The sequence below is a fragment of the Hyaena hyaena genome, unplaced genomic scaffold (genome assembly GCF_003009895.1).
Source record: "Hyaena hyaena isolate Hyena2069 unplaced genomic scaffold, ASM300989v1 scaffold_20, whole genome shotgun sequence".
NCBI lineage: Eukaryota > Metazoa > Chordata > Mammalia > Carnivora > Hyaenidae > Hyaena > Hyaena hyaena.
Genome location: NW_024080652.1, coordinates 3,122,099 through 3,145,924, shown reverse-complemented (window position 1 = coordinate 3,145,924; position 23,826 = coordinate 3,122,099). Strand labels below are relative to the sequence as shown.

General features: G+C 49.3%; 1 protein-coding gene across 1 annotated transcript in view; it reads right to left on the bottom strand.

Moving 5' to 3' along the window:
- The window catches only part of SDK1 (sidekick cell adhesion molecule 1), a 500,361-nt gene that overhangs the window by 205,966 nt on the left and 270,569 nt on the right, over positions 1 to 23,826 (bottom strand). The window contains exons 6-11 of the mRNA XM_039226081.1: positions 18,226 to 18,309; positions 14,304 to 14,498; positions 10,682 to 10,798; positions 8,970 to 9,137; positions 7,074 to 7,176; positions 4,808 to 4,984 (exon numbers count right to left, since the gene is read on the bottom strand). Coding sequence (XP_039082012.1) covers positions 4,808 to 4,984; positions 7,074 to 7,176; positions 8,970 to 9,137; positions 10,682 to 10,798; positions 14,304 to 14,498; positions 18,226 to 18,309 — 844 coding nt within the window. The remainder of the gene's footprint in view (positions 1 to 4,807; positions 4,985 to 7,073; positions 7,177 to 8,969; positions 9,138 to 10,681; positions 10,799 to 14,303; positions 14,499 to 18,225; positions 18,310 to 23,826) is intronic.

Sequence of the window (23,826 nt, the reverse complement as noted above, 5' to 3'; positions counted from 1 at the left end):
CTGAAAAGACTTTGAAACTCTAAAGGTGAAGTAGCTTTGAGACATTTAGTGTAGGAACAAGGACCTAAAGCCAGGAGGTGCCCAAGGATATGACATGGCACATCAAGAAATAATGAGCCCTTGTCCACTGCCGCCCCAGAGTCCTCTCCATGGGCTCATCGCCACATCCAAGATGGCTGCCCAATGTTCAACGTGATGTTTTACACACTGCAGTACTCAGAGTCAGAAGGAGATTAGACCTTTACTAGTTCCAGCCTCTGTTCTATAGGAAAATCCCCTCTGTGATATCTCTTGTGTTCAATGTTATCTCTTTCCCAATGCAAAGAACTTTTTAATACACACTGAAAATGTAAACTGCTTCTTTAAATGATAAGTTTTGGTTATCAGGAAAATTAAGCTTGGTGCAATACTTGACTGACCCATCAATAATCAATAAATGAGGCTTTAATATATTCTGAATCCATTTCAGAGAATCTTATCTAATAGGAATAGATTGTGTCTTGGCATTTCTCTGCCAACTTTGAAAGGAGATAAACGATCAGCAGAGTGACTCACAGACAGTGATCTGCAGACAGGGTGACAAATGAAAGAAATCTGAGAACAATAGAAATGAAGCTAGTGCTGAGTCACTTTGTAATTTAAAGAGAGCTTGGGGGGGGCGGCGAACCACCATCAAGTGAATTACACAAGACTATCAGAGATTAACAACAAGATAGGAGGACTGTAGGGAAAGGGGATTAAGCTGGGTGTGTTTGGGGAAAAACAGCTTTGAAAGCAACTCAAAGCAACTGGCAAAATTGCGGCTGTAGCCAGCGTGCTGTGCAGAAGAGGCTCAGGTAGGCATTTTTCTAATATGGAAGCACGGCCCCTTTAACGCACAAATGATGACCTGGTCAAACCCATCTTCTCTGACTTGACTCTGAGGGTGGAGATGATGGGGGCCTGACAACTCTCAAGAAATGGTGCTAAATTGTTCACTCCTTATAATGGCTTTGTCAGGTGCGGCTTTATTGAGAGAAATCTCTCCCACTGCCTCAGGGTCCGAGTCTTCCAGCCAGCTCCATAAATTAAGTTTCTTCTGTACTCCAGGCTCATAAGAATTAGTCTCTGATCTTAGAAAGAAAGATGCAAAGCTAATTGCATCTTTAAATAATTAATAATTACTCAATCCATAAAGCCCTAGGAGCCCTGGGTGTGTTTTGGGGATGCGGGGTCATCCCAAACCAGCTCCTTCCCAAGAGGCACAAGCAAACCAGGGGGAGAGACATAACCAACTGACCGGTGGGCCACCATTCCTTTCAGGATGCCCTGTGTGCGGTTAATTTATAGGGCATCAGCTGGGACCATGTGGATTTGTGGGAGCCTCTCCTCCTGGGGAGGCGGTGAAGGCAGACCCCTCATAAATTAGTCCTCCTCTGTGATCCCAATTACGCAAGCCCAGTTCAACCTCGTAAGGGGGGTGAGGCTCACTCTGACATTTATTGGTGGACATTTATGTGCTGGGCACTGGTCCAGGCCGTGAGAGCTCAGCAGCAAACAGACATACCTAGTGTGTCCGAGGGTCAGGGAACGTGGTCAAAAATAAAGCAGGATAAAAGAGAAGCTTCCTGACCCTGGGCCTGGGGAGGCTGCTCCTGATGAAGGAGCAAAGGCGCTTCCTGTCAGATGGTCAAGAAATAGCAGGAGCCGTGACCAGCTGAGCACCCATCCTAAGCTTGGGTTCCAGGCCAGGGTTTTACAAACACACTCATGCAAACCTCACAATGGCCTTCTAAAGTAACGATAACGTGCCTATCCCGCAGTAGAGAAAACCAAGGCTGAGAAGTGGGCTAAGCTGCCCAAAGTCAGGAGGAGCCAGAGAGGAGTGTCCAGTCCAGCCTGGCTGGTGGAAGGCACCTCCCAAGGTACCTGTAGCCCTGCCAGGACCATGACTTCTCTGACATTGTCCTGGGTGCCAGGGGACCGCAGTTCTACCCGGCTCGCACAGAGAATGGCGCTGGAGAATGCAACAGAGAATGCAACACCCACACGCGGAGAGCAAGCTGACGGATGGTGTGCTTCTGAAAAGCCCACTTCTGATGCTCCTAATTTCTATATTTAACAAAGTAGCTTTTAACTCAAGTGGGGAGGCAGGGGAAGCAGGCTTTCAGCCTCTTTTGAAGGACACTATTTAGTTGTAAGTACCTCTTAGTCACTTCTGCACTAGGAGATTTTTTTTCCCTTTTATTATTATTTTTTTTTGTCATCAGAGTAAATCATGTAAATGTTACTGAGCTTGATTTGAAAGTTCTCGGAGAAGCACAAATGCCCCACAATCGTGAATTATGACTATTATCATTATTCCTGCTGTTGCTGATATCGCACAGCTAAGACCTATCTGGATCTAAAGACAGACTAGGCTATAACCTACGATTTCCTCAATTCATTCAGATTTGCAAGAGTGGAGTGTTTATTACACTCACAATTCATAAGGAACCTCTGTCTTCCAAATCAGTTCTGTAACCCGTTGTACCTAAATTGGTTTGAATCACAAATCTGCAAATATTTCTATATTTAGAGATGAGGTGTTTTACCATTACAGAAAGCCTATTATTTTATAGATACGGCAACATTTGCTGAAAAATGTATTTTACTCAGAGGAAATCAAATAAGCAAATAGAAGGGAAGATATGTAAATCAGTAGAACATAAAAATTGTGCAGAATAAAAGCATGCACTGTATTGGAAGTGTGCAATTTTGGCTTCTGCTGACAGAGTCTTTATGAAATGCTAACACTTATTTATTTGATACCAATGATGGATGATCTAAGAGTTCTCAAAGGTAGCTTTAAAAATGTGAATAGCACAGTGGATTGTGTGAATTTGCTGGTTGTGTACTCCAATACTATCAAAATTAAAAAAAAAAAAAAAAAAGATTCCCAAGATGACAGAAGGAGGAAGGACACAGGCCCAGAGGGGAACAGGGGGTTTGGGTACAGGGCCAGGTTCCCGCATTGGGACCTGAGCCCATGTGCTCGGAGAGAAAGGCCCCAGGTGTGTGAGCATCAGAGAGAAGGCCCAATCAGAAGAAGCCCCACCTGTGGTTGGTAACCTACACACATTTATTCGTTCATGCATGTGTGAACCACCTGACAGGGATGCATGGAGCCCCTACAGTGTCCTAAAGCACCATCAGCCACTCAAACTGCAAAGCCTGCCATCCAGCTGTTTTTGCTTCAGGACTGAGGGCATCGCGAAAACAGGCACTTCCAGCACATAGACCCAATAACCATGGGCGCTTCCGGCCAGCAGGACCAGTGACCACGGGCGCTTCTGGTCCATGAGCTCAGCGCTATGACAGAAGGTCCAAGCAAATGCTGGGAAGCTGTGAGGTGAGCTGAGCCCTAAAGGAGGCAGGGGCTCTTCAGATGGTGATAGCAGAAGACAGTGCCAGGCTGTGGGGGCCGCAGCAGCCTGAGGCCCTGGGCAGAGGACCGGGTGAGCACAGGAGGGTAGAAAGGGACCAGGGTCAGCAGGTCCAGTGACTAAGGATGGGGTGGGGACACCTGACACTTCTATGCATACTTACGAAGCCAGAAAGCATAGCACCTGGTCTCCTGCAAACACTCCCCCCCACCCCCAGGCTGGGGGCACCTGTTGTCTGGTGACTAACAAGGACAGCCTTCCCTCCCCGCAGGTAATGGACCGTGTGTATAAGAACAAGGGCCGCCCTGCAGATGCCAACCAGGAGGCAGAACGGGCCTTTCAAGTGCTGGAGGCACAACCTGAGGCTTTTCTGGACCAGCTGCTATACACCATTAACCCCTCAAGTCCCAGAAACAGAGGCTAGGGATTCACGGACACATATTCACGTGTGCGTGCAACATACCTAGGAGCCCCTTTTCACGCGAACCCCCTCAGCTAGAGGCTCGGCCCCATACGCAGACTGTTCATGCTGCACGTTCAGGGAATGGCTTCTGTCTGTAGCATTCTTCTTGGATTGAGGTGGGCAGAGACCAGAAAGAAAACCTTCTGGAAACAGCCTTTGCTAATGGCCCCACATGGTTCATGTTGGTCAGGGCTGCTGGCCTGTGCCCCGGGAGCCCCTGCTCTGCCGCTTCATCTGCACATCTTACTTTGGCATGGGCACGCTCAGCGACTGTCTGGGGAGCCCCAGTTTTAAAGCCCAAATAGATACACGTGAGAAAAAGGAAATGTGTCAGCCCCTGTGCGTGAACAGAGAGGAGCTGTACTAAAGAGTCCCAGAGACAGAGGAGGGCAGGGGTTCCCCTCCCGGGCCCTTGGAACCCCCAGGAGCTCAGATTAGCTGCCGGCTGTTTTCAGGATTTCCAAAGACTGAATGGAAGGCACCCGTTTACCCACAGAGAGGCAGGTGGCGGTGACCTCGGTGCACCAGCTACTCGGCTATCACCGAAGGGTCTTGCCTCAGTGGGCTGGCGTGACATTCCTCACCCACAGGAAGTTCTGGTGGGCATCACATGGCAAAGTGGGCTGACTGTCACAGGCAGTGCGGTAAACAGGGCTCATCGTGTTATGTGCCAACGGGGGAAATAAGATAAGAAGATGAGGAAGATGCAAACCAAGTATCAAACCATTTAAACCAGGAACGAAATGCTCTAATTTCCAGGTGCCAACAAAACCCGTAAGCAAGCGTATACGCCCGTGAGGCATGAGGCCATGGCCTCTGACTACCAGCTCAGGGACCCAAGTGGCATCACATGTGTGAAAAAGTCACTTGGACCCAGGACTGCTGACCAGAGTGCTGCAGATCATCGGGAGGCGGCTAACGCTATGCTGTGGACACTCACATCACCTCCAGGCGGGCCGTTCTGGAGTCATTCCCTCCTTCGGAGATAATTTCACAGGTGTAGTCTCCAATGTCACCCGACCACGTCTGGCTAATGAGGAGGGACCCGTCCTTCTCCACCACGATCCTGGAACTGCTGGATGGGGTGATTGCTGCGTTGTCCTTCTTCCAGACATAGCTGCGGGCCAAGCAGGGAGTCACGGGTTAGAATGATCTCCAGTCAGGACCAAGCCAGGGTCCAGGGTTAGGATCTGGGCCCCACGCAACTGACAACCTCGTGAATGAACCAGAAGCCACTGAACTGTGCTCTTCAGATGGGCAAATTTTATGACATGTGAATGTATCTAAAAGAAAGAATAAGGAAAAGAAACCGAATATCTTGGCCACCGTACAAAAATAGACGCTGAAGTTAAAAACGGGCCAGTGAGGATCATAGAGAACACTGATCTGATCTTTGGGTTAAGGGATGGGAAGTCCATAGAGCATCACGATCACACTTGTCACTTACTAAAACTGTACCTCACACTGTGCCTGGGGAATGTTCCTGGACGGCAGGGTGTTGCCTAGAGAGGGGGTGATGATGGTCCCCAAACTCCCCGCAGTGGAGTTACCCAAGTCCCAGAGAAAGATCACATCCCAGAAACTTGTTCTTCTAAAACTGCTCTTTGTTCTCATTTAATTCTTCAGTTATGACAATTTTAGCACATTTTTCTTTTCAAATGTAGAATCAATTAAGAGCCTGGCCGGCCTTTGGGTGTCAGTGGTCAGGGGCCACCACTTACTGCTGGACGGCAGGACAGTGCTGGCTCTCCTTTCCAAAATAATTTGCTTGGGTTTGCAAAACGTACCCGGTTCCTCAAAGGTTTAATATGCGCAGAACATACATATTAATGGACTGCTTATCTGAAGTTACCCTGAGACCGAACAGACCTGGTCCCCCGAGAAGGAAATGAATAAGTCGCTCGCCCTGGGGGGCACCACGTTCAGCTGAGACTGTCCCATAGGGCCAGTGCTCTCAGTGCAGAGGAGCCCTGGGACCCAAGAGTGAGCTGTCCAAGTTCACCTTAGGAAGGAGGCTCCAATTTTGTCTGTTTACTCTCATGTGAAAAGCTACAAGAAAACCACAAAGGCCCAGAGGGATTCCGGGTGAGCTCTCAGAGTTGCCGAAAGCCAGCTTCTTTGTCCTTCTCCCTCCTCTGGAATCATGCTCCCAAGCCATTTGGAAACAAATGCATTTTTTTCTGGGCAATCCTCTCTACGACTGCCTCCATGGACTCTCTTGGTTATCTTTAACTTGTTAGTTTTTGTTGGTTGCTTTTGCTTTGAACATTCTTGTAACTAAACTAAACTTGGCAGAGCCGGGGGGAGGTAGACACGATCTGCCAAATGCCTATCCACGAAGAGCGAGCAAACAGTTCAGTCTCAGAATCCAGTTAGTGACGGATGCGGTAGCACCACCTCCCTCTGCTCCTGTGAGCCGTTCCCGAAAGAAGGCGGCATCTCAAATCTATCCAGTGGGCTACCCACGTGCCTTCTGTCTGGGCTGAGGCCAGATTGAAAATTCTAGGATGACCATATCTTTCTCTCTAGATTTATTTTCAAGGCTGGCTCTGAATATTAAAAACTCTTCTGAAGGTGGCAACTCCTACCACCTTTGAGAAGACTCTTACTGCCCAGTCCCCTGTGTCTGCTGCGGTGTGTTTCCCCAGAGGGGCCTGGTCTTCATCGTTACAAAGATGGGATACTCCAATTCTGTCAGTGAGGCTTCAAGACATCTAGTTCCCGTGTTTACATGCATTTCCCTCTCTGTACACGAGGTGACCGTGGCTACCTTTCCTCCGGGTGCAGGTCTCCCTTGCCCCCCATTTCACCATGGACCATCCTGGAGCAGAGGAAACCCCTCCCGAGTCTTATACAGCCCAGCGTAAACACAGCTGAAATCCTATTCGGTCCGTCCGGATTTTTCTCTCATTAAGTATCAGCCCCTGACAAGTACGTTTTACAGATAGTGTATTAACCTTGGCAGAAAAATCATGAAGAGCTGTACTGAAGTCACGGAGTAGAACATAGCTCACTGTAAATAATACATAAGGCTAGAGTGGAAAATGGGATTTGTGTGATTAATGATGGAGCCCAAGACCGTGTGATGCCGTAATCAGAGATCTGTGGCTGAAATCAAAGTTCCCAAAACTCCCCTTTCTCATCTCAACTTCATTTCCTAAGCTCCCAGAACATGCATGAGCCCCATTGTGAGTGACTGAGCTGACCGGAGAGTGATCCGGGGGTCATGAGTGGCTCCGCAGTGCAGGGTGGCCGTGGTCCCCTTGATCACCACGCGGTCCTCGGGAGGGTTAACGATGGACGTACGATCTGGGAAAACACAAGTCACAGCTCAGACAGAATTACATGCTTGAAAGTTTCTTCCCTCAGGTGGTAACAGATTGGTCATCTGACATAAAAGCCTCCAGGTTTTCTCTGATCTTGGCAAAACGAACGTAAATGGAAGCACTCAGAAACATGAAGGGAATTGGAAGCAAGCCTGTCCATGGCGCAGCCACAGCATTAGGCCTCCCCTCTCCTCTGGGGCCGCTCCCCAGCCTTCAAACCCTCTTGGAGGGACCATGAGAACACAGACCGCATGCAAATGTTCATTAGGTTCTGCATTCTTAGGTTAAAATCGTGGTTCTTTCCCAAGATTATTAACATTCTGGTTGTTTCTGCTGTCTGCACAGCACATCATGACTTTGCAAAGTGCTTCCATTTGTATTGTTCTAGTTAATGCTCACACACCCTTGTGGGGGCTGTGACCGCACCACCCCCAGCTTCCAGGACTAGAGAGTGGTGCTCAGAAATGCAGTGACTGGCTGAGAAAGGCCCTGGCGACAGCCCTGTGGCTGGTGTCCCCCCACTGCACGCCTCTGAGGCAGATGCTGCTCTGGCCCCACGAGCAGAGCCCAGAACATGGGAGTCCTAGGATGAAGTTGGGGCCCGGCCTGACCACCTGGAGCATAGTGTCGCGGGAAAGACCTGAGCTTCACAGCTGGTGTCTGTGGAAGGGGTCGGGCAGCACCCCCCCCTCCCCCGCCGAGTCACACAGGACAGAGGAGGTAAAGCGGGGGGGATGTGTTCTGCAGGCTGTTAAAGATGAGGTTCACATGTTACAGACATATGATGAATCAGAAGTGGTGGACAGAGGGGGCCACGAAAGGGGACAAAACCTCTTTTTTGGTACCTAAGGATATTGGGGGTATTTGAATTCAAGTCTTTTTAAAACTCCTGGTGTTTTTATGACACCTAAGTAAATCAGAAGGGGTCATTTCTCAATGTGGACACCAAATATCCCATAGAGAACCAAGCAGACATGGAAGAAAGCATGATAATGCAGGTTCTCTTCAAGGACGGTGTTTTCACAAACGAGTCACCGATGCCAGTTACATTTCTCTCTCTGCACACAGATAAGCTTTACAAAGACCCGTGAGCACTACCTTTCGCTTTTTTTGAGCAACTTTTTTTTTTTTTTTTTTTTAGTCATATAGATGACAAATGAAGCAGAAAGGAAAAAGTATGCCAGCAAGTGAAGTGAGGCTAAAAGGTGGGGGCAGATATATTTGGTAAGGAATCCTTACATCTGGAAAACAAATTAGTCCCCAGTTCAGAAACCTGTGTTCCAGAGAAAGAAAAAAAGCTGGAGAAATAAAAAATCTTCGGTTCACTCCTAACATATAACAAACACTCACGTTTAACATAAGAGTGTTTTAGTTGGTAATAGTGATACTACAGAATAAAACATACTTTCTCTAAAATGTTAATTCTTGACTCTTAACTGTTAATTCTTATGTGATGCTCATAAAATTAACCAATCTATCAGTTTTGTTGTTCGGGCTGGTTTGGGATAATATTTCCTACTCCACTGACTTTAAAAAGTCAAACTTTCATCTCTCCTGAAATGTCCCCATTAAATCTTTGACTACATTTTCTAATTATTCTTTTAGAAACTGAAAAAATTAATTACTCAACAGATTTCTATAAATTAGTTGTAAAAATAATCATTATCTTTTAATTAAATTAGAGAGTCCAAAGGCATTTTGACACCCCTTAAGCACAGCTGACATGATGATTAAACCACAATGAACAGAAGGTTCCGTGCAGCCTGTGGTCCTTACTCCACACAGTCAGTGCTGCAGACGCACTCAGGGACCCCTCTGTGTTGGTGGCATAGCAGGTGTAGTTGCCAGCGTCCTGGATGAAGGCGGGGGTTATCTGCAGGCCCCCGGATTCCAGAAGCATGAACCTAGGAATGCGCACAGAGCCACTGGCCAAAATATGTTTTCCTGAAGGAAAATAGAGAAAACAGGAAGGTTAGCACCAGAACCAAGAAAAGAACTTGAAGTAATCACAATAAAGTGGAAACTGTATGTGCAAAAATAACCGAAGTAGGTTCCTTTCTATTATTTAGGACGACAGAGACCAAGAGAATCTTACTTGTGCAATATTGAGAAGTTGGTTTAGACCAGTGATGGCCCATGTATGTGACTGTTACCTTTGGTGGTAACAGTCTCTGACTTTTCTTTACACCTGTATGTATCTGCACATTTTCTACAGAAAGATACCATACATCCTAAATTGGGTGGAAAAACTCTGCATATGAAATAGGTGAATCCCCTCTCGCTTACTGACTTTCATGTTTAAGAGCTGCAGTCTGGGCGCAGGGGTGGCACCCTGGGAGAGGCGAGAGCCTCTGCGGGGTTCTCTGGAAAGACGACAGAGATGTGCGTCTGGACCTCTCACTCAGAGAGGGCCCTCCGAGACGGACCAGCTCATTTCTGTGACCCCACGTGTTCAGCACACGGTTGTTAAGAACGGACCATATGCTGTTCATTGAGTGACCCCTGTGTCTACATGTGGAAGTGCCTGAGAGCTTCAGAGAGAGCCCACGACAGAAGCCTCTCCTCGTGGGGGCTGAAAACAGGTGGCATGGGGATGGTCACATGTGTCAGATGGGCCCGTGCTAGAAGCATCTCTCTCTCTCTCTTTCTGTTTTAGTAAAGCTCTATGCCTTCGATGTCACTCTGCTAAGCTGCACACAGGGAAGCGATCTTAGAAGGTCCCTCTGAGCCTTGCTGTCCCTGAATGCTGTGGACTTTAAGCCTTGGTATAACTCAGTCTTTGGTTTCTCTGCCTCTTTTTAAAATGGTTATTTTTATTTGGGGGGAGAGAGAGAGAAAATGAGTGAGTGAGCAGGAGAGGGGTGAAGGGAGAGGGAGAGAGATAATCCCATGCAGACTCCATACTTTCAGTGCAGAGCCCAACACTAGGCATGATCTTATGCCTTGAGCCGAAATCAAGACTTGGATGCTTAACTGACTGAGCCACCCAGGTGCCCCTCTCTGCCTTTTTAAAATTCAGGTGTAACTCATTTTTATACATCCTGCTAGTTTCAGGTGTGTATCCAGGCACCTTATTTTCTTAAAGAAACAGGGGTATTATTTTTAATGTTTAATGTTGCCTTCACTTCATAAATGGAGACACTGAGTCCTGGTGGCACCTCTCCACCTCCAGGACCTGGTATTTCAGGGAGCCCCCCCAACCAAACCTCAGATAGCCTATGAAGGGCTTAGGCAGAAATCAGTGCTAGTCACACAGTTTGAAAACGGTTTCCTTTTGGAGCTGTCAGCTCTGTGAAGCTTACAGGGCTCTGCCTCTCTTCCTTGCCCTGCACCCAGCACCCAGCACCCTGCAGGAGCTCGGCAGATGGCTACTCATCTCTACTGAATGAAGGAAGGTGGGGGGGAGGATTGTTGAACACATTAAGCCCTGGCCCGAGGGGCTCCTTTTGCATGTTGGCCAGGCTATGGGGGGCGCGCAGGCTACCCACCTCTCCTCCACGTGATGGCGGGTTTGGGCGCCCCGGACACCTCGCACCTCAGAGTGGCCGTCATCCCATCAGTGACTGTGGTGTCCACTGGCAGCTGCATAAACGCCGGGGCCACATCTAAGTGGGAGCAAACAGTGACATCCTTAGTGTGCATCCCCCAGACAGGCCCAGACCCACCCAGTGGGGGATGGCCCGTATGGGCTTTTATAGGACTAATCACACAGAAATGCAGTGATAAAAGATGAAAACCTTTCAGGAGTGACTATAACCTTCCGTTATTTGTCCCCCAGGAGCTGCCGATCTGTGTTTACAACCTAGAGAGAAACCCAGTCCCGTGATGTAATGGACACGAGGTGGGAAAGTGCCAGAGCCTAGGAAGGGCTGTTTCAGAAGAGTGTTAATGAGAGGAGAGACATTTATTTAGATAAATCTAATAAGCTCGCTTTCATTACTTTTTAAAAATAGAAGAAACTAATTTTTGACTATTAAACATTAACCAAAAGATAATGCATTCACAAAACAACCAGATTTCAAGCACTTCAGGAAAGGATTTCCAGGAAGTGTTGTGGGCCCAAGTGCTGGGGGGCAGGGGGCGCTTCTTGTCCTGGGGGTGCTGGCATGGGCCTCCAGCTCCCAGGAGCCCAGAATCAGACTGAGACAGTCGGGGGTCGCTCAGGCTGGCTTCAGTGAGGGCTCTGCTGACTTCGTACCACTTTGAGAATGATTAAGTTGGAAATGGCCGAAAAGCAGAGCTAGGCATGTCCCAAATCCTGGGAGGGGCCCCTGAGGAGCCTGGGCTGGGGTTCTGGGGAGCACTGGATGCTGCTGTCAGCCCTCCTTCCACCAGGCAGGAGCCCCTACCAACCGCATCCGTCCCCTGGGTGCCGCCCCCAAAGTGTAGCCCGGAGCCCTCTGTTTCCAATAACTGGTGGGGCCACCACCCGGGCAGTGCAGTGGCCTCCTTCCTGGCCCCAAGCCTTCTGCTCCTCCCTGCACTGGGAGTTCTACACCCAGCCTTGGGCGCCCTTTGGGAGCCAGGAAGGACACCCCACCACTCCCTGCTGAAAGCCTCCCACTGGGCCTCTGCCCTGCTTACCCCTCCAGCCTACCTCCTACCATCACCCCTGCTCCCCATATCCACAAACTCGTCCCTCAAAGGCACGTGCAATGTTCTCTCCCTCACTCCTTTGCCCCATGGTGCGCACATCCCCTAAGATCTTGCACCTTTAGGCCTCAGCTCCCATAAGCTCTCAGGAAATGATTCCTGACAGCCCTCAGAGGAGCCTCCGTCACCCCGGGTCTTGCCTGTTGTCTCGTTTCATGGCCCTCCTCCTGTCCTGTGTGCCTCTCCCCTTCACGACCTCTGTCCTGGAGGCATGAGAGCCTCGCCTGTCTTCCTCAGAGCTCCGTCCCTGAGCCTGACAGACCCAAGTGCCTGACAGAGATGCTAAATAAATGTTTGTGAAATGAACGAATAAATATTGATTGCTTTACATACTATTTTTTCTTTTCACGAAAAGTGTTTTAATTTGGAAATAAAAGCCTATTTTGCAAAACTGTGTCCTTACAAAACAGAGAATGTAGCAATATCATTATCATGTATTTCTTTGTTCCATCTCCAGCTGCCATAGTAACCAGTTTGGTAGCACTTTCATCACAATTTCCAATCTGATCCTTGGAAGAAGCTGTGAATTGGGCTGAGTTGGTTCAATTGGTGAAAAAACTGAGGCTGAGATTTAGGGGATGTGTCTTAGGTCTCTCATTAGAGACAGGTAGGCAACCATAGCCCGTTATCTGCTGTTATAAATAAAGTTTTATTGGAACACAGCCATGCCCATTTGCTCAACATTGTCTGTGCCACTTTCACATTGCTATAGCATAAGTAAGTAGCTGTGACAGAGACCACATCCCTCAGAGCTGAAAATACTATCTGGCTTTTTACAGAAAGAGTTTGCTCCAGTCAACAGAACCAAAAGACAACCTACTGAATGGGAGAAGATATTTTCAAATGACATAACCGATAAATGGTTGGTATCAAAAATATATAATGAGCTTCTACAACTCAACACCAAAAAAGACAAGTAATCCAATTAAAACATGGGCAGAAGACATGAACAGGCATTTCTCCAAAGAAGGCATCCAGATGGCCAGCAGACACATGAAAAGACGCTCATGATCACTGATCATCAGGGAAATGCAAAACAAAACTACATATATGCAGTATCACCTCATTCCTGTCATAATAGCTAAAATCAACAACACAAGAAACAAGTGTTGGCAGGGATGTAGAGAAAAAGGAACCTTCTTGCACTGCTGGTAGGAATGCAAATGGTGCAGCCACCATGGGAAACAGTATGGAGTTTCCTCAAAAAGTTAAAAATAGAACTACCCTATGATCCAGTCATTTCACTTCTGGGTATTTACCCAAAGAAGAAGAGAACACTGATTCAAAACAGACTCTTAAGGCCAGAAAACAAACTGGTGGTTGCTGGAGGGGAGGTGGTGGTGGGGGGACAGAAACAGGTGAGGGGTTAAGAGCACACTTCCTGTGATGAGCACGGAGGAACGTATAGAACTGTAGAATCAGCTTATTGTGCGCCCGAACTAATACAACCCTGTGTGTTAACTATATTGAAGTTAAAATGAAGTTTAAAAAAAAAAAGAAAAAAACCCCACAAGCACCTGGCTGGCACTTTAAGATGTGTTTTAAATAATTCTAATTGATCAAAACCCAGCTTCTGGCTTAAGTATACACTATTATTCCTGCTGTTTGAAGTGATACTGGTTAGGGTCCTCCAAACCAGAGGATAAACTTGACCACTGGGCAAGGTTCAAGGAAGTGACCCCCTACTGTACCAAAATATACACATGAACCCTTAAATTTGGAAGTTCCAGCACATAAGAACCGTCTGCATGCTGACCTGATTTGCTTTCTCAAATGGCTCTCACACCTGTGGATATCGGCATTGTGCCTCCCAAAGGGCGAACAATGAAAGGTATAATCCCATAATCACTAAATTCTCCTTCATTCTGGAAGAACAATATTACAGCTATGGAATGAAAAAGAAAACCCACAGATACAGTGAAAGCCTTTCCCTTCATTTTATTTTTCAAAGACAGAGTGCCAAAGTATTTCTGTTAATGGGATAATAAAAGAAACCTACAGAAGAACTATCATTGTTCAATAAAACTAAAATAGAAAATGAATATGAAAAAACGGGAAAAGGACCAAAAGAAAAAGATTAGGAATGAGCTATTCACTGACTAGTTCTTCTAGCTCTGTCCAGAAATATGGAGATTTTTTCCCCCCTACTTCTCAGGAGAGAGGACGGCTCGGTTGCTGAAAAAATCAAAGTTTGTCTGAGTGCAGGCTGGGCACCAGGACGCGGGGGCGACAGGGTGTACTTGCTGCTGGTAGGCTTCCGCGGGGCTTAGCACATGGGCTACCATCTGCCTGAGACAAGGTTCCTGCTGTGGCCACTGCGCCCTGTCCACTGCACCCCGTCCACTGACCTGAAGAGATGCTATCACCTTCTGAGTGTGTCATTGGGGCAAAGGTGGGGAGGTGCTGGTCTGAGAGCCCAGCCTGGACGGTCTGGCTTCCCTGATGCGCAGTACTCACTGGTGACGTCCAGGTACGTGTAGGTCTGGATCTCCCCTCCTTCGTTACTGGCAAAGCACTGGAAGATTCCGGAGTCCTCCGGCTGCAGATTCTGGATGTGCAGGCCTCCACTCGCGAGCATTTTGTAGCGAGGATTCTGGAGCTTGCTGATGGAGATGGCATCCTTGTACCACTGGAGGGTGGGAAGAGGGACCCCTGTGTAGGAGTGGAAATAATTGGGGATTTGAAAAGAATTAAATTCCAAGCACGTTACATGGGGACTGAGGCCATAATGTTTCAAAGGCTCCGCGGTGATACTTTGGTGGGCATATTGTCATCTGTTAGCCCCTCCATCCAACCCGTATGGTGGTGTTTTCCTCATCTCTATGAAGGAATGGACATGGAGGAGCACCATGAGGAGGAGCAGGAACGAACTCCTGACACTGGGCTGCAGATGGTTCTGGATTCCCGGACCCCATGGAGGTTTGTGCTCTGGTTTGGAGAGAAAGGGATTCCAGCTGTGACCGACCTCGGGACAGACAGGGACTGGGAGGAAGACCCCTCTGCTCTACAGGGCTGACTCTGCCACTCAAGGCTTGGGGAAGGGTCACTGGGGAGAAGACACGTTTGGGAAGGAAGGGTCTTTGCAAACTCAGAACGTTGTTGTGAAGGGTGATCGTATCAGTCAGTACACACAGATCTCTTAGTGCTCGGCACATGGTGAGTGCTCAGTGGCTAGAATGACTATCATTACAACTCACAACTAAAAACGTGCACTGTCTTTTCACCCATCCCCTGCCTAAGGAGCTGGCTGTCACCCCGATCGAAGTGGAGGTCTGCTGTGGTGGAACGGCAATGGCTGACATCAGGAGCCGGCACCTGAGATGCATGTGGTGTTCAGTCGTGCTTGGTGGAGAAGCTGCCTTGACCCCTGAGACAAATGTGAGTCCAGCAGGTGACGAGAAGGGGCTAGGACGGTGCCATCCTTGTCCTTGGGAGCTACTAGTACCCAGAACATGGCCAACACTGATTGGGAGGACAGGAGGGTCAGTCTGAGGCTAAGTGCCTCTTTCTCACCCTAATGATGTGCTGGAGAACACCCAGGCTGCAGTCAGAGGGACCAGAGCTCTGTGCCATCCAGCTGGCTTGCCTGACGGAGGGGGACGCTGGGTCTGGGAAGGGTCAATGAAGAGGACAAAGGACCAGCTCCCAGGGGCAGAGCCCGTGTTGTAAACAAAGGGACTATCCCTGGCTTGAGGGCATGAAGACCCCTGCTGCCCATCCGCTCATGTGGCTGTGCTCAGCACATGGAGCCTGGGCGATGAGGGTGTGCACACCACTCCCCCTGGTGCCTTGCTGCATGGGACAAGCCATGGCTGGGCAGCTCTCCTGGGAAGCTCAGGGCACAAGCAGTAGTGGCCACTGCTCCCTGACCCTCCCAAGCCACCTAACGGGGGTCAACTGGGTAGATATGGCAGGCTGTGCATAGAAACTCCCCATGGCACAAGACGACGGAGTCCCGAACCATGGTGGGCCCACGTATGCTTGCCGTGGACCTGTGGGAAGTGCACAGAAATGCCCAGGCTGCTTCTGTAACTCAGTTTCCCTACGTATGAAATTAATTTAAACAAAGCACGTCTTGACAATGATTCATGGTGAAAAGCACACCAAAATCCCTTGATTTCAGATGCTTATGTAGGTGTAAGATGTCTTCTTTAATAAATAAAGTTAATGTCGTGAAATATTTCAAGATAATGTATTTTCAGATTCTGTTCTTTGCCTTAATTATGTTTCCTGTCACTTTTCATTAAATCAGGAAATTAAAAAAAAATCCATTTCAAGGTAAAAGCATAACCAATTCATGTAAAATCTCATAATAGCAATTACCCGATGTACCTTTCATGAAGAATAACCACTTCGCATGCTGCTATAGTTTCATTGTCAAAATTAAAAGAAAGCAGTAAATTATATGATGGCAGTGTTGAAAGGCCTGTTCGATACATATTTACAAGTCTGTATGTAATGAGCAGTTCGCCCTGTAGAAATCATGCAAAAAAAAAAACATTCTCTTGTCAAGGGAAGAGCTTAAGATTGTCACTTATCGAAAAACAATTGTTAGTATATGGGGAACTGAGAGTCTATTTTGGGGCACTTTAGTGTCATAAAAGGAAATCTTATCCCCTGCAGAACTGCAGACTCTGCCTTCGAACAGCCGAACTCTCTAAATACTTCGTAACTTTACCTTACGACAATCGTGGACTTAAAAAGATCCATTTATGCAAAGAGAGAGAGAGAGAGAGAGGCAGAGAGAGAGAGAACAGGGGCACCTCACTGCATGGCTCAGTTAGTTGAGCATCCAACTCTTGGTTTCAGCTCAAGTCATGATCTCGTGGTTCATGGGATTGAGGCCCTTGCTGGGCTCTGTGCTGACAGTGCGGAGCCTGCTTGGGATTCTCTCTCTCCCTCTCTGCCCCTCCCCCACTTGTGTGCATTCTCTTTCAAAATAAATAAACTTAAAAAAAAAAAATAAAAGAGAAAACAATGCAGCCCATTACCAGGGGGATATTTACATGTCACTCACATCTCTGTCCTCTCCTCCCCAGGAGGTCTGGGCAGAGCTAGACCAGAGAAGGACGGGGGCAGAGTAGATCTGTCAGCAGTGCCATCGTGAGCTGACCAGGAGCCGAGACCCCTTAGGAAACATACCTTCTGGGCCGAGGCATAGTGGGTAGAGGGTGCCCGCGGCGGACACCAGTTGCTACAGGGGCCATCAGGGCTGTTCACAAGACACCACTCTTCCTTTGCAGAAATGAAGAATGACGTGCCCATGTCTGGGGACCAGTGCCATGTACTCTGGGTCCCAGGACTGAAGCTCTCTGGGAGAAGCCGGGCGCCCTGGCCAAAGCCCAGGTGTGGTAGCTGATGGGTTTGGGTCTGGATCCTGTCTCCACTGCCATGTGACCCCTGGCAGGTTGTCCCATATTTAATGAGACGGTCCCACATACCAGGAGCTGGGCCATGATTTTACAAGCATCTCATTTCATCTCACTGGCTGTGTGCCTTGAGCACATTACTTAACCTCGCTTTACTAAGGTCCTGTTTTCAAATGTATACTCTGAGAGAACAGTATCTCTTTTATGTAGCCGTTTTGAAGATTTACAAAATTGTTAGCAATCTTTACCCTCCAAGCTCTTAGAATAAAATACCCACCCTTGAGATGGACAGGTTTAAACATGAAAAAAAAACGTCCTTTCCATTGACAGTTTCCAGAGCACTAACATAGCTGTTGTTAATGAAATTGCCTTTAAAAAGCCTATCTCTGTTATGGGTTTTAGTATAATTATTTGGGTTGCCTGACAGGCAATGGGGACTATGGATAGCTCGTAATCTCGTAATCAAGGCAAGGGGTTGAGGGGGAAATTACTGGAATAAGAAAGAAAAAGTCAACCCAAAACTGGATAGGCAAAAAAAAAAAAAAAAAAAAGAAAGAAAGAAAAACAAAGGAAAAAAAAAGAAAAGAGGAAGATTTCCTGTTCAAAGAATTTAAAACCAGCTTTCTTACTAAGGAGAACACAAAGGCACTGGCCTCAATGACGCCATGGACAATGAAGAAGTCCCTGCCCCACGTCATTGAGGGGCCGTGCTCTGTGGACTCTGGGCACTGGAAGACAGGACTGTGTGTTTCTGCTGGGACGGATGGGGTCAAGGTGTCCCTGTTGCTCCTTTGGGTGACGAGTACTATCTCTGCTTTGCAGGGGAGGAAGCAAAGGCTCAAGAAGGTCAGAAGCCTTCCTCAAGGTCACACACCCAGTAGCTGAATTCTGCTCTGTTCCAAAGGCCCTGTTGCTGACCTCACACTCAACCTGCGTCCCTGTAACAGTGAGGCACCTGCCCTGGAAAATGCCCCTCGTGTTCCTCCATCTCACGGCCTCTCCACACTCACCCATGGCTCGACAGACGATGTCCACGGTTTCTTCCACTTCCACTAAAATCTGACTCTCAGGCTCAGCAGTAAAATACGGTGGCTCTTTAAACAAGAAAACAAAAATAGCCCTTAAGCAAAAGAGGTGTGTTTCAGATGACCCGTGGAGTCTGAAAGAGTCGGGACTCCTTTTAAAAACTATCTTTGAAAAGTTCATTAGTTCATCATACACACAGAGTCAGAATTCAGAAAGCACAGGCCAAAGGCAATTTATATTCTAAGGTTTCAGAAAGCAAATTACTACACAGGGTGATGGCTACTTTTCCGTTTATGGGCTTGAATCATGGAATATCTTAATTCACATTTTAGAAGGACGATCCCAAGAGGTTCATAAAGGTTTATATTTACAGCACAGTATTTTAAAGGCTAGTTTGCTTCAGTATCTAAACTAAACACCAATACAGGAAGCATGTCAAATAAAGCGCCACAGCCAGGCACCGGGCCTGTGTCGGGGAATGGGGCAGCCTATTAACATATTTTTTTTAAAGTCTTGGCGGTTCTTCTTCTTCAAAATACAGATTTACTACTTGAATGGAAGGCTAAATAATAGCTGAGTGAAGAAAGAAAAAGGGCCCCTCATCCATCTTTACTTGCAGCGGAAGGTCCACTGCTTGTATATCCCTACATACTCCCCTCGCTTATTCAACAAAAAATAGAGGGTGTATTAAACAGTAAATTTCCTTGGAGAATAAATTGCAATATTTTTCTCAGTTTATTCAGCCAAACATCACTGGTGGTATGGCCAGATTCATCCAGTATTAAGGTGGTAGTGATTTCACGAACATGCTAACAAAAGGCTGTAGTATTCATTTGCTGCGTGATCATTAATTTCTGGGCACTGTCTTCTCAGAGTGGCTTATTTTCATTGTAACTGTGTGGAGCATGGTGAGTATAGACTGGCGTGCCTCCTACCCTGCCTGGGTCTTCAAAACAGGGCGGAGCCTAAGAGAGGGAAAGGAGGAATGAAAACTGAGCCTTTCTGAGACATGATTAAGGGGCAAAGACTGAAGGTTTCTCGATGGAGGCCAAGTATGGCCCCAACTCTGCAATCACCGGGGCCGCTCAGAAGGCCGCAATCTGTCCGAACACCCGCTCTGGCTGAGGCGGGGGCGGCATCCTCACTGGAGGACACAGACCCCTCTGCTGGGTTTTGGTCATGTGTAGACCAGGCCTTAAAGACACACTGCAAAGATTTACAGTCTCTTTTCAAGGTGGTCTTCACCGCACACACTCAAACGTTCACATTCAGCCACATTTGCTCCATCAATAATCATGACAGCAGTGATATTTGTATTCTAACGATGCAGGAGCAGCATCCCGTCAAGGCCCCTGTGTGTGGTCATGCCCTGTATTCATCGGTGAATGCTAACGTCGATATCTCCCTCCCTGGTCTGGCAGAAGGGATATGAAGGAAAAGACCAAGTGAAGAAGTCAACACTTGCCTCTGGTTAATTACAGTTCTTCTTTTTTAAATTAAACATCGTATTTTGAGGTCGCTGTAGAGTCTGAAGGCATTGTAAGACATAATAGAGACCCGGGCACCCTCTACTGAGCTCACCCCGACAGTGACCTCTTGCAAAAAACCACAGTCCAATATCACACCCAAGATACTGACAGTGAGACTACCCCACTCCTACCCCCTCCCGTCTTGTGTGTGAGCACGCACGTGCGATGTTACCAGTGTGCAGGCCCCTGGGTCTGCAGTCAAGAGGCAGAGCGGGTCCATCACCCCAGGGTCCCACATGCTGCCCTTTTATGATCACGGCCACCCAATGTCCCATCCCTCACGTCTGGCAATCACTCCTCTGCTCTCCGTCTAATTCTGTCATTTCAAGAAGGTGTCAGGAATGGAATCACACAGCATGTAACCTTTGGAACTGGCTTATTTCATTTGGTCCAAGTCCCGTGAGATTCATACAAGAGGAAGTGCACTTAAACCCACACAAATGAATGGTCAACGTGTCCAGGACCAGACGGCCTTCCCCCAGCTACTGGGCATGATGGCTAGTGTCCTCGTCTGCTCCTTCCTCCTCTGCCATGCCACAAGCCTCCCCCCAAGTGCCAGGGAAGGACCCAGCCCGGGCTCAGAGACCTGAGGTGCTCTCTCCACATGGTGGCCCAAAGCTGGCTCGAGCTGAGCAGAGGCACGGCTCTCAGGCCGGGGGCATCAGAGGCCTGGCCGAGGCCACTCATTGGTGAACACCGCCATTCCCTGCCCCAGACAGTTACCACAGGCACCTCGCCCCACATCCTATGCAGCACCAACGGCCCAGCTGCCAGGCTCCCCAGGGCACAGCCTGGAAGGGCATCTGGCCAAGGCTTGCAAAGTGCTGTCTCTCTTTTCCCAATAACTCCCAATAACCAGGAGGCTTCAGTAGCTGACAACCAGGAAGGCCAGGAATGGCACAACCGGGCATGTTTATTCATTTACTCTTAGCCTTGTTCCTGAAACTTCTCCAGGTGGCTGAGCAAAGCAGAGCAGGTATGCAGCTGCCAAGGCCCTGAAAAGGTCCACACAGCTTCTGATCCTAGTTTTTTTTTTTAATTAAAAATTTTTTTAAAATGTTTTTTATTTATTTCTGAGAGAGAGGGGGGAGGGAGGGAGAAAGCGTGAGTAGGGGAGGGTCAGAGAGGGAGACGCAGAATATGAAGCAGGCTCCAGGCTCTGAGTGAGCTGTCAGCATAGAGCCTGACGCGGGGCTCAAAGCCACGAACTGGGAGATCATGACCTGAGCCGAATTTGGACGCTTAACTGACTGAGCCACCCAGGTGCCCCTCCTGATCTTATTTCTTTCCCCACCGTACAGGTGTGATGATTTCTCTCCCTGCTCACCCTTCTATTAACATCACTCCCCAGGTGCTCAGAAGACTTTTTTCTCTTGACCCCCGGCTACTTTTATGTGTTGTCGGCTGTACGGGGTAAAGGGGGGGCCGTAGCGGTCGTATGCACAATGAAAGGACAGTGGTTGTCTGGTGCACAGCTCCTGCAGCCACTTAACTTCCCAGGGGCAGGTGTGTGTCTCAGCTAATTGGTAGCAACCCTTTCTAGAAAGGGCACGCTGCCAACACCGGCACACACTGGAATTTCAAGAATTTATCACAACTGCAGCCAATAAAACTGGGGATTGCGACTAACACTTTCCTCTCTCTTGAATCAATACAAAGACATCAAGAAAACGTCCTCACGCCCTGTGTTGAGAGATGGCAGCCACACTGATCGTCCTCTGCATCCGCCCAGGGACCCCCATGCCCAGTCTCAGCCCAGCAGGTGCGAAGCCTCCCCGGCAGCCTAGGACCAGAGTCGCTGTGAAATCCCCACCCTCGGAAATGCCAGTCACTTGACGCGCTCCTCCTGGCCTCGTGGAAGGAAGTAGGCAGACGGTCTGTGTGCACCGCGTCATCCTCCTCTCCTGCCCAAGCCCCCACACGTGAGTTGCAGGGCAGTCCTGAGGGGGGCTCACTCCAGACCCTTGGACGTCCCTGTTCCATCTTCCTTGCAGCCCCAGAATGACCACCTCAGTCCATGGGGTGCCCGTGACATACCACCATCATCCACACTTGGTGTCTCTGTCCGTGGCCCCAAGGTGTCCACCCCGTAACCACCAGGACCTGGAACATGCCACACAGGCTACAGGGTAAGATGGCCTGTGCAGGTACGGTTACGAATGTTGACATTAGAATGGAAGGCTGGCCTTGGATTAGCTGGGCGGGCCCAGTCCCGTCTCTGGGGGCCCTTTAAGCAGTGGCCTTCCTGGCTGTGGAGAAGAAGGTGGCCCAAGCCGGGGGGTGGGGGCAGGGGGCTCTGGAGCCTGACAGTGGCTCCAACCAACAGCCAGGAAGGATGCAGGGACCCCAGTCTCACAAGCCCACACACCGGACTCTGCCCACTCCGAGTGAGCCAGGAAGTAGATCCTGGCCCAGAATGCCCAGGAAAGAGCCCAGCCCAGGCAAAGCCTTGATGCTGGCCTCGTGAGGCTGGCAGCAGAGAGAGTGGCTGAGCCTACCTGTGGGGACTCTCGGGGGGGGGGGGGGGCCGGGGGGGGGGGCTCTGGCTCTTGTGCAGGAGACACCTGTGGCCAAATTCCCTGTTGGTCTTGGAGATCAGCCCTAGTGCCCTTCTTCTGCACAGTCTCCCGACCCCCTCGGCAGGGTCCCCCCTCCGCACTGGAGCTCCCACAGAGAAGGACCGTGTCCTCCTCAGCTCCATGGTGGCAGCACCTGGCATGGTCTCAAGGAGACACATGGAAGATTCCCGAAGACCTTAAATCCTTGAAGCCCTTCAGGGAGCAGGTGTGTCCTATTCATCTTGCCAAACCTCCCCATTCCTGCTCCACCCATGCCAGCACTGCAGCCCAGGGTCCTGCACATCCTGTGAGCTCCACAAACGGCCGGCAGAACAGCAGGGAGCATAGGGGTGGCGGGGGGGGGGGGTGCCCTGGAGGACAGGTGGCACCCAGAAGAGCACCCTCTCTGCTCCCTCCCGGGGTGTCATGGCCAATCCCGCATGCAGGGCCAATGACCCGGACAGCACTGGTGTTCGCCTTGCACGAATTTCCCTCTCGCCTTAGAGCCAGCTCTGTGACAGCTGTTTTCTGAGCTTCATTCGGTTCTGACCTGTGGTCCAGGTGAGTTCTAGCTGTGACAGGGCACCAATGATTACTGTAGGTGCTTATAACGCAGGCCACCTGGAAAACCAGAAAGGAGACACCTGGCGTTTGTCCTAAACCAATGGGACTGAGTCACCGGGCAGCGGGAGAGGGTTCGGTTCAGCCGTATGCCAGGGCAGCCTCTGCCCCCTGCAGCTGCTGTGCGAGGCTCAGGGTGCCCCTCCCCACCAGCCTCGCACTCACTGCACTGAGCAGTGACAGCCTTGTGAAGGGACTGTCTCCCGCACAGGAAGCCCTGAGGCCTGGGACCAGGGCTGCCTCTCCACTCCCCTGTCCCTGGTGCCCAGTACGGTGTCAGAGACGCAGACTCGGTAAGTGCAAGTGGAGGAAAAGAAGGAAGAGAAGGAAGGAAAGATGGGAGGAAGGATGGAGGGAAGACTTTGTGTTGGGGTTCAGACATTTGAGAGGGGCTTGCTCTCAGCTCAGGAAGACCTTCTGGTGCAGCTAGAGCTTCACGGCCATGGGAGGTTACAAGTGATTTGTGACTCTAAGGACCGCTATGGTACCAGAGTTCCCCAATGATCTGTGTGTCCCAAGGAGAGACAGCTCTCTATGCAGCCACGCTCCCGATGCAGGGGTGCAAGGGCAGTTGCGCGAGGGCAGGGAGAGCGTGTGGATGGCGATGACAGGAGGAAGCGTCAGCCTGCCAGTCTGCACGGGAAGGTGGACACGCTGTGTCTCACTGAGTCGGAGATGCAGCGGTCGTGGGTAAGAGGCCTCATTGTCTTGTTTATCCCCAAGAGGAGAAAATGCTTCCATGCATTGTGAGACATGTCCTGCGCTCAGAACCAGTGTGCATGGAAAGCGTGTGCCATATCATCTGCTGCTGTACATAACTGACGTCCCTCACGCTATGACAGAGCTGCATCCACCACTAATAAAGCTGCCTGTTTAG